Source organism: Brienomyrus brachyistius, chromosome 1 (assembly GCF_023856365.1).
Source record: "Brienomyrus brachyistius isolate T26 chromosome 1, BBRACH_0.4, whole genome shotgun sequence".
Classification (NCBI taxonomy): Eukaryota; Metazoa; Chordata; class Actinopteri; order Osteoglossiformes; family Mormyridae; genus Brienomyrus; species Brienomyrus brachyistius.
The window spans coordinates 35,061,723-35,072,899 of NC_064533.1; the positions used below are offsets into that span (position 1 = coordinate 35,061,723).

Here is an 11,177-nt window from a genome sequence, read left to right on the forward strand (position 1 = left end):
TTCAATTTTTGCTGGATGGGATCTGCCAGCTGTAGAACTGGAGTTGTTCACTCTACCTGCTCTGTCTAAATGGGGGCCTTCCATTCCTTTCTATGGGAAAAACCCCTAATTCCAATCACAACCTCTACCCAGCCCTAACCTTAACCATAAGTAACCGAACAAAAAATAAGACTTTTGTCCTTTTTTGATTGCAGTCAAAATTTGAGGTTGTCCAAATGGAGACCTGAAAAATGTCCCCAAAAGTTAGAAAGTTTCAGGTTTTGCCAATATTTTGGACCCCAAATTGTGATCTATGCAAACCCACACCCAGCCACCCACACACACTGTGACTCACATAGCAACATGGAAAAACAGCTAGCTTCAATTTACACTGGAGGTGAAGTCACATAGACCACTAAAAAGTGTATTTCATATCATTACATATTTATCTGTGATTTAATGCTTTTGCGATGGTGTCTCTCTCTCCTCTCTGTCAGAACGTTTTCACACCCACCAGGACTATTCCTCAGTAAGAAGTGCTTAAGCCATTTATATTTTATAATACTTTCATATTTTTTAAAAAACAATTTTTTACTTGATTGTATAAATAGCCTTTTAATGTGGCAAACTCAAAATAACCTTAATAAGGATTAAAATAGTTTATAGAAATGTGTAACTTACTTTATTATGAGTTGTTTTTCCAAAATGTACACTGTGGTTAAAATGCAGTGTGGCGTGAATGACTGACAACAATGCAAGAGCCAGTATCCTTACATAGCGATACATTTAATGGCTGTTGCATGACAACATAATTTGGAAATAGCTTTTTTTTAGACATATATGTTATATAATCCTGTTGCTAAGGAATAGGTCCAGCTTTTCTGGTTTCCGACACACTGTAGAAATTCTACAGGACAAGTTACCTTTGGGAGTAAAACCGAATCACTGGTCAGGCCTGGTTACTCGCTGACTGAGAGCAGGCCTGTCTGTCTGCGCCCATTGGAGTATCGATCCAAGAATCTCCTCATGTTCCGTGAGGAATCCCAGAGCCTGATCTGCTGTAGTAGTGCTGGGGCAGGTCCCTTCCGGGACAGAATCCAGAGTGTCAGGAGTGCTGAGCACACGTGTGTGTGCGAGGAGTTTATTTCCACACGTGTTTATATCTGTTCAATGATGTTTCCGTGTATCATCTGTTTTTTTCATGCTGCGGGTGCACGCATACATAAGCATCTGTGATTCTGCGCGCCCCCCCCCCCCACTACAAAGGGTATCAGCTTCAAATGAAATGATAGATGTCCGACTTAGCAAGACTAAGAAGATGCACTTTATTTTTTTTAATGTGTCACATCTCAATACTCAACACGACCTCTGCAATCTACTGCTTCTTTCATAAAGACATTATACAGATAATAAATGGGGCAGGGAAGTGTGTGTGCAAGAGAGAGAGGGGGAGATATATCAAGCCTACACATGGCTCACTCACGCCAGCACCAACAGCTGCCGTAGGAGAAATAAAAAATATTTCATGGTCTGGCCTGACCTCAGTATTATTTGAAAAATACCCTGTCATTATTGAAGTGAAAAGAAGAATTACTATTATCCTTATGTGGGACCTTTAATTTTAATGTACCACAGATTTATAGTCTAGCATACCAGAGTTGAGGCCCCCCCCACTCCACCCTTATAATAAACACAGCGGGGGCAAGACGACAGTCTTTGAGATGCACCTTCCAGCTCCCTGCCTCCCTGCCCCTTTATTATTAGCAAAGAGACGGCTGTTTCATGTAGCCACCCAAGTAAATAATATGCAGGCCCCGTTTGGTTGGATTCGCTGGTTTTCAGGAAGCATCCCTGGTGACAGAACTGCTTCTTGACATCACCTTGTACGTGTCCCATGCCAAATTAAGCTACGTTTATATTTTGACATGTTAAATTCCTCTTGTAAACTGTTTGAGAGAACAGTAGTTGATCTCAGTGTAATCCGTAGCCCAATATCTCAAACTCCAGACTTCTTACACACACACACCACAGGGTCCTGCCATGCTGTATATAAATTCATATATAAACGCAGAATCAATGTCTGACAACAGCGCACTGGCTATAGTAATTTTCCCAGTACCGTGCTGTGCATGAACGAGGCCGGTCCAGCCAAGACTTATTTTGTTCCAGTTGTTTCTCCACCAATTCAATTAATCTGGGCTGAGGCCTTGAACATAAGGTGATGATGTAATATATAAAGCTGCAATCTAGGTAACAGGGCAGAAGCAATAGTACCGTCATGACTGTAATGTGTATAGCCCTATTATCATATAGAGGAGTATACATTTTTCAGAATAAAAACATGCTCTTTTGTGAATGCAGTGAAATCTAGTAAAAATCAAAACATAACATCTATACAGCAGCAGGTAAAACCAACAAGCAAGCAATACAACTAACATCAGATTAAAAAAAAACTTGTGGATCTATATATATATATATATATATATATATATATATATATATATATATAGAGAGAGAGAGAGAGAGAGAGAGAGAGCGAGAGAGAGAGAGAGAGAGAGAGAGACTATAGATGTGCAGAATATTAACAAACATGAAATCCTTTTCATTTCAGACTCAAAGTCCCACTGGCCAAAACTCAGCTGAAACAGACATAAATTATTAGGTCTAAGTACTTAAAATACTGCCATTAAACTTTTTTTTTCTATATTTACTGAAAACCGCTTTTCCAGTGAGGAATATTTATAAATAACTCTAGAAAAAAAGTTTTTTTCTGCAAAGCTCTCATGAACTATGTAACTTCACAATGTTTAAATAATCATAGAATTTAAAACCAAATTACCCCAGTGAAAGCAGTTCTCTTCTGAAATGGTTCCTGATGGCGTTTTGGTTTCCAGTAGGGCTGAAACATTCAGCTTGTCTTATTTCAGCATGCAAAAAAATGGAAATGGATTCACACCAAAAAGCAGAACTAGTATATTCCAGTATTGAGAAACAAGTCTTTTATCTATACTCTCACCTGTACGTAATTTGTTTTGGACGTGTTTCCAAATCCTACACCCATATAGAATTTAGCTACAAGATTAATACAATAGGGGCTGGTCATTCAGCTGTCCGTTTTAGGTGGTTCACTTTCTGGCAACTGGCCGTTCCTTAATGAACTGAAAATAGCAACAAACTGACTGAAATGTAGAAGGATATGAAATAGACTTTACTTTGATACAAAGTTTCTTAGACTGATAACTGAATTACTAGAGCTAATCAGAGGTCGAGATTTCAGGTCCAGAAAGTACAAATCCAGACCAGGATTTTGTTTCAACCAACCAGTTGAGCATAAAGAGTCACAGTCACAGAGTACTCAACTGGTTGGTTGAAACAAAATTCTGGTCTGGATTTGTACTTTCTGGACCTGAAATCGCCACCTCTGGAGCTAGTTAATCCTTGAATAAAAAATAAGTATGATTATTACATGAAGCGTATCCTGACAAAACCTGGGAAACACTGTCTTTAGGAATCAGAGCGCATACTGAAAAACCTTTGGCAGATTTCACTTAAGCAGCTCCATAAGACGCCCTAAAAGCAATGATCAAATCCAAACTCATGCACTTACACACAAACACTGTGAAGTTGTGGCTGCTTAAAACTAACCATTCCATTTAAACCTGCATTTCATACATGATTATGCCTCTCAAACACCATTAATAAATTCCTAAAACTGTTTAGCGAAGGATTAGAAATGAACTCATGTTATAGTATAGTTTTGCATTTCTTGTTTCCATAACTGTTTTTTTTTTTACTAATTATTATTATCATTGTAATTTGTCAGCAGATACTGCACAGACAGCCCTCCCAGGTATTGAAGGACCCTTCTCCCATTCGTGAGGATCCTCTGCCCATCCCTCTGCCCAGTATGGGGGGAGAAGAAGGGGTCCAGACGGGGGGAGGTGTAAGCAAGAAGCCACGCTCACGTACAAAGATCTCCCTAGAAGCCCTTGCTATCCTGCAGAGCTTCATCCAGGATGTGGGTCTGTACCCCGATCAGGAAGCCATCCACACACTGTCTGCCCAGCTTGACCTGCCCAAGCACACCATCATCAAGTTCTTCCAGAACCAGCGCTACCACGTGAAGCACCATGGCAAGCTGAAGGAGCATGCTGAGGGAGGAGGCGTGGATGTGTCGGAGTACCGTGACGACGAGCTCCTCTCTGGCTCCGAAGACGCGGAGTCCAGCGAGGACAGCAACGAGGAGCTCTATGGCGGAGAGGGTGGAGCCGTCAGCACCAGGCCAGAAGAGGGGAAAGACAAAGGCCAGGCCACGGCCATACGGCCCAGTAACACCTCGTCTAGCCCACGGGACACCGGCGAGCATCAGAGATAATGCAGCAGAAATTTACCAAGGGACAGGGAACTGCAAGACAGAACAGGGTTTCCATGTTGAGCGTGACAGTGGTGGTGGGTGCAGAGACCAGTGAGATGGGTGACATGCAGACATGGGGAGAGGCTCACAGAGTGACCATTGCAGAGGAAGAGTGATACCTCAGAAGATAAACAGTGGAGTCGTGTGCGATGGAGAAAGCTGGGTAGGCGAATGGCTGAATTACCATGCATTTGGAGTGGGAGCGTAGTAAAAACGTGCTGAATTCCTGAACAAGTTACCAGTAGCCGTTTCTGATCTTCTGATCCTTTTGCTATGTTCACCAAGACAGCCATTACCCCAACTGTTTAGGCCAAACACTCAGTGTTTGACTGGAACAGGATATTCAGGTAGACCTGCTCAAGATAATGCTGAACAGTCCCCCCTTTTCAGGCATCTGCCGCAGTTTTCTGTAGGCCATAACATTTAGAGGTATCTTAAGGTTGCACACCTTCAGAATTAAAAAAAAAAATACAAAAAACACAAGCAAAACATTTCAGTAAGTTGCACCTGCTTATTTAACTCCAGTGATTTCAACACCATAGAGGGACATGTTGATGGGTCATTCTGGATAAAGTCAAGAGTTAGATAACACAGTTTTTCCAAAGCCTGCAATCAAGCCTGACAGTGTTTGGAAAATTTAAATACTCTACCTTCAAGTCTACTCTGTACACCATCCAGTCGCCCATCATTCTCTAATCCATTGTTTCCCAGCCTCGTCCTCAGGTACTCCCAAACAGTCCACATTTTTGCTCCCTTCCAGTTCCCAGGAGTCCCTGAGGGCCAGGTTGGGAAACGCTGCCCAATACTGTATGCATAGGAAGAGGAGTAACCTGAAGCACGTACATTCAGATAGGCTTCTAACCCATCCTTACATCCTGCACTTTATAACGATCCATTTCAGTGACAAACTTCATGCTTCACTCCCACCTGTCCCCCAAACAGGCTTCTGTCTTTCTCAGCTCCAAATGTCCTGTGTGAAAACCTGCTGTGTCCTGCTGTATTTCCAGTATCTCCTTCAGACCCTGGGATTCATTTCTCTTTGCTCACCATTGCAAAGAGCTACTAAGAGACAAACCAAGGGGAGATGCTTCACAAGGATGTGTATGGAGAAAACATGAGTTTGCTGGGGAGATATTTCAGTAATATCTACTTAAGGAGACGTGGTTCTTCACACGTGACCAAGTACTTCTTCCTCTAGATTGTCTCTGCAGCCCTCTCCGTGTTGCCCAGGACAGTTTTCTCTTTGCCGCCAAATCAACTCAAGAGTTTACAGCAGAAAGAGGCATTTAACGTGAACGCTGAGGACACAGGACCCAGTGAGCAAACAGCCTGGCCAATTATGTGCTGGTTCTCTTGCCGTTCCTCTCCCTGTCGCTGTTCTATTTCACTCCAGCTTGATCCCACGCTATCCAATTTTACCACACCTACCCACACTTAACTCCACATCCCTATTTATTACTATCTTTATCCATGATTATAATTGTTATTGTTATTATTATTGTTATTACAGTTGCTGTTGTTGTGTTATTTCTATTTTTGTCTACTATTGGTTTTCAGTGTGTGGTAGTTGTCCTGGAAATGAGAGATATTTAAAGGGAAAAATCTAAATATAACAGGAAAAAGAGGTAGTTACTGAGGATATTAAATAACCCCTGTAATGCTGTATATTACCAGTTCTATCTATATACTTTTCCAAAGAGAATACAAATGAACAGAATTAAATCCAAAAGAATTTAAATAAGAAATAAAAGATACATCGGCTGCAGATGTTGACAATCTTTTTTGAGCCAATCACAGATGATAGGCTCTCACTCTATAAATATATTTATATTATAAGTATAACTGTGTGTATGAATCAATGTTAGACTTGCCTACATGAGTGAAAGAAAGGGTCTTTCAGATCCTGCTCTGATTGGTTATCCAGAGTCAGCTGCTACCTTTTAATGCCATCATCTGTCAGGACACGTGTGTCAGTTATCAGAATTATGGAAAAACACTAAATCATATGTCTTTCATTTTTTAAAGTTCACAGCCTGACATACATGACATACCAAGACATTGCTTTTAAATCAGGGAAACTGTGAAAATACATAATCACAATTTGGCACACTAATATGCTGCCTACATAATAATATTTATCCCTAAGATTACAATCGTTTCTTATTTATAAAGTCATGAAAAAATGGATTTTAAAAGTGGTAATTACATTGCGATTCCTCTCTTTGACTCTGGGTTTAGGTCGTCATCTTATCGAATGAGAGCTTTTACTAAATAGGGCCACTGCCTTCTCGTGCTGTCATTGAGCACTGCGGTGCAGTGACTTAATAAATCACAGTGTAAATGTGAATGGAGAGGAAACAAACCCAGTTTCAGAGTGAAACCATATGCAGAACTTCAGTATTAGTGGTTCTCAAACTAGGTCACAACCTCATGTTAAGGTATGGATCTTATTAATAACAATACTAATGCTGCAAACCTCGACATTTATCGTCCATTTCTGAAATATGCATTGAGTGCTTTTTATTTGACTACGATATTGCCAGGAAACACATGCAACGGTGTCATTTTTATTTTCTTTTTTTGAAACTAAAATAACCATAATTTGATAAGATAATAAAAAAGAAACCAAAAATGTGACTGCATATCCTAAAATGACTGCATCTCGTAATGGTGTATTACTCTGCCTTTGTGATTTGGTGACCTTGTGAGGAAGCCAACAGTGCAGTTCAATAACGCTAAAGATTGACTTCCCAGACAACTGTGGCTGACCTACGAGAAATCAGCAATGCCTTGTCTGCCATGTCACACTGGGCGAAAATAAACCTCTCATAATTTACATATAATTGGATGGGTTGGTGACATCCTTTATGTCATGTTCTTAAAAAAGGGACACGTTCCATTCACTACCAGTGTCTAACAACAGCACAGCAGATTATGCAGGAAATATGACAAATTATGCGTAAAACTACAATTTAAATGTATTTCATATATTTTTAAATATATGAGTCACTAATGTGTCCCTTGATGGTTTACTGCTGGTTTAAAATAAGAATTCTGCAGCTTATTTGAAAAAGTAGCCAGCTGTGCTAGATATCAGTTAATCAGTGAAATGTCTATGGGGGGCGGGGGGGGGTTGGAGTCATAAATACAGCCACGGAAAAAATTAAGAGACCACAGCACAGTTTTTTGTTTCATTCATTTTTGAATTCATGGGTGTGCATCTCTGAATATTTTTATTTAAGTTTTTTGCAAACTGCAGTCTGGTTCTTCCTTGCTTCTCATTAATGAAGGGCTTCTTCCTTCCTTTATGGGACCTCAGTCCTGCTTCTAGGAGCCTGATGCAAACTATCCTAGCAGTGCACCTCACACCTGCACTTAATGTTTCCTGTTCCGTTTGAAGGTCACTTCATGTCATCCATGATTCATGAGAAACTGTCGGATAAGTTAACGGTCACCTCTGGCATTAGAAAGTCACTTCTGCCCTTTACCTGACTGGTGTCTGGTCATTCCCAGTGTCTCCTCAAATTGTTCTTGGGTACTACTGTGTTAGACATTTTGAACCTGGAAGCAACCTGCTGCTCAGCATAGCCTTCTGCCAGCAGAAGAACGATGTATGCAACCAGTATGCAAATTATTTAAAAAATATAGAGTGGTTTTTTAATTTTTTCCATGGCTGTATATCACTTTTTGTCATTGGGCTTTCAGGGACATTGATCTAGGCTTATCTGGATCCATTCAGCACAATCACTGCTCACTGCATCAGTACTACTACGACAAGTAATCACTTAATTACGGTTCATTGTTTTCCAAAAACGGTTCAGCATCTATAGACAACCGTACATCTCCACTACGACTGAAGTACTTTTGACAAACATGGTGCTGAGGGGGTTATTTGCGCTTGGTTGTCTTGAAAAGAAAAAACTCAAAATGTTACCAGGTTGAGGACTAGGCTCAGCCTTAGTATGGAGGTCCATCCGTTTCAATGAGAGGCCTTACAAAAGCCACACACGTCTGGCTACTAATAAAACACGCATGGAAAATGACAGTCATTTATATAGAAATTCTGATGTTGTTGTTCCAAAAGCATCTAGCTGTGATCTAAATAGAATGAGAATTGACGTAGATTGCAAGCCTCTCTCGTTGCTATTCATTAGCCGTCCCTTCTCTGAAGTCTCATGCTAGACTTCACGGGCTGTTTAGTATTGACCTTGTAGGGTTCTTTGCTTTATTTTTTTCACATTTCGCCTTCTGACTATTTCAGTACCTTTTCCCGAATCAAACTGCCTTTTTATTTATGATCTTGACCCGTGTTTCCTATAGCAGTAGGGGTACCAGAGAGCACTGCAAGTCAGGCTCCTGCCGCACGCCAGTTTCTCCGTGTGGTTTGTGAGAGACGTGTGCGGCCGCTGGGCTCCGTACTGCGGTTTTACCTGTCAGTCACCCGGCACTTAGACCAGTACAGTCCAGACAGGCTATTAGTATCCCAGCAACTCCTCACACCCCCCATGGTCCCACATGCAGAGCAGACAAACAGTGCTGATGAATGTCACCTCACCCCAATTCTGCCCAAATTGCAGTAAAGTAAAATGGTGCGAGCAGGGGGGGGGGGCGGGGGAATACTGAGCAGGCAAATACACCAGCTCTTATGGAAGACTGGCTGTGGAGCTATGGAGGGTGCCTAACCTGCTGTAAGCTATCCCATGCTGCCCCGGGCTCTCTGCCAGTCCTCCGCTTCGCTACAGGAGGAGGGGCAGAGCAGCAGGACACCAACACTGCAGCACCTTCCCGACGAACGCAGTGTCAGGGTCACGTCCAATTACGCTCTCTGTCTCCATCATCTCCAGCTCCTAAAGGAAGGAATTTGCTTCCTTTATGATGTGGAGAGATGTAATTGGAGCGGCCCGCCGTCCTGCAGTTCTAGATTTGCTTTGAGTCATGTGGGAATGAAATGCGAGGGATTAGAGCCTCAGAGCATTGGTACATATGGGCACAGGTTGTTCCACAATTTGTTTGGTCTCGACCCAAAAACGTGTAAACATGGGAAAATGCCTAAATCTATGTCATTATGGTCTACGTCATTATGGTCTACGTCATTGTGCAGCCTGGAAGTAAATATGCTGTATAAACAAAAGATGACTAACGGAATACACCATAAATAGGGAATTATATTGGATGTATGTTGTGTACCTGACATAATTAATACTGAAACAGAACAGAGAGAACCTCCATATATGCCTGTACAACATACCAGTCAGATGATTGAAAAATTGAGCCTTTCTAACCAGTCAACAGCAGCTTATTTTAATAATATTCTGGGAAGCAGTACTGAGAGACCCAATTCAAATTGACCGTTTCATCTCTTGTAGCCACTTAGCGGTGTTGTGTTATCTGGGGTTTTCATTCATTGTATTGCTTCACAAATAAAGCACAACAGCCTGCTTCTGTACAACAGTTTACCATGATTGCTTCCATCAGGATCAGTTCTATCACCATCATTGTCATCAAAGTTTTCACAAGTATGATTATTGACAATGTGAATAAACGTTATTTTATGTGGATCAGTCCTTTTGTTATCTATGGAAATCAAACTCATCTTTGTTATCACTAAGTGATGATTAATTTTTAACTTATTTGCATTGTTAGGCTCTTAGAGTTTGTTCTTTTAAATTTTGTTGTTTAATTAAAATGCATTCAATGAAAACCATTCAATGGTATTGGTCTATATCTTATATATTATGTGTTAATGTATGTTGTGTGTGTAACAAGTGGAGTTACTCAGTGGTGCTATTTAATTTGTGAAAAGCTAATAATTATATCAGTTTACTCGAAAATTTCTGACACTGCACATATTTTTTTGTTTTTTTCCTTCCAAGGAATAAATAAAACAAGCTATTACTGATGGTACAGTAGCATTTCGCTTGATGCCTTAAACGTAAAGCCACCTCAGCAGGTCTTTCAAGGCTAAACTTAATCAGTGGATATATTTTTAATAAATATTCAGGAAAGTAAATCAGCCAGAGATTACTGCAGCATAAATCAGCCAGCAGGACATTAAAAACCACCCCCCCGCCCCCCATACCACATCGAGCTGTATAAGGAAGCAAATGAGATTTGTAATGAGCGAAAAGGATAGAGGACTCCTCTGCAGGATACAAGGAGCCCTGGTTTGTCTATTTCTTTTCTGCTTAGTTCAGGTCATAATGCTGTTCAGGCTCCTGGATAGGATGGAGATGGGGGATGCAAAGCAGGCTTATTTCGGAAAGATTTATTTATGAGGCCAGTTAACTTTGTGCAATTTCATGTCCTATTTGCTTGCCAGGGCAGCTGATAATAATTTTAAGCTATTTATTATTTCACTAAGTGTGAAAAAAAATACTTTTTAACCATGTTAATCCCGTTAGTGAATTTTCGTGGCACATGCTGTCTGTTTTCAGCGGGGGGGGGGGACACGGAATTTATTGACCTACTGGAGGTTCATCAAATGTAATCATTCCTGGTCGCTGCCCCACAGCCGAGTTACTTTTCTATCAAAACCCTGGAGTCCCGCTATTGGCCAGCGTCCATCACTCTCCGCCTTTCTCGCCATTGGTGCAGATAGCAACATCTTCTGGTTTTAATTCTGCATGAGCCCCAAATCTCCTAATTGAACTCATTATTCGCCCAATTGGCTCACTTTAACCCTTTCCTGCGGGTCAGGGACTGTTTGTGATTAAAGAAAGAAATTTCTAGAAACAAAACATTTAAGCATGAGAGATTAAGACTGTTGGCCCTGCAGGATTCCAGT

General features: G+C 41.0%; 1 protein-coding gene across 4 annotated transcripts in view; it reads left to right on the top strand.

The window, feature by feature from the left end:
- Positions 1–10,097, top strand: part of satb2 (SATB homeobox 2) — a 51,378-nt gene extending 41,281 nt beyond the window's left edge. For 2 of the 4 annotated variants that reach the window (XM_049023464.1, XM_049023455.1), the window contains one exon: positions 3,803–10,097. In XM_049023464.1, coding sequence (XP_048879421.1) covers positions 3,803–4,354 — 552 coding nt within the window. In that variant the 3' untranslated portion in view covers positions 4,355–10,097. The remainder of the gene's footprint in view (positions 1–3,802) is intronic. The other 2 variants (XR_007399387.1, XM_049023479.1) reach the window with 2 other exon arrangements.
- Positions 10,098–11,177: the final 1,080 nt, after the last annotated feature.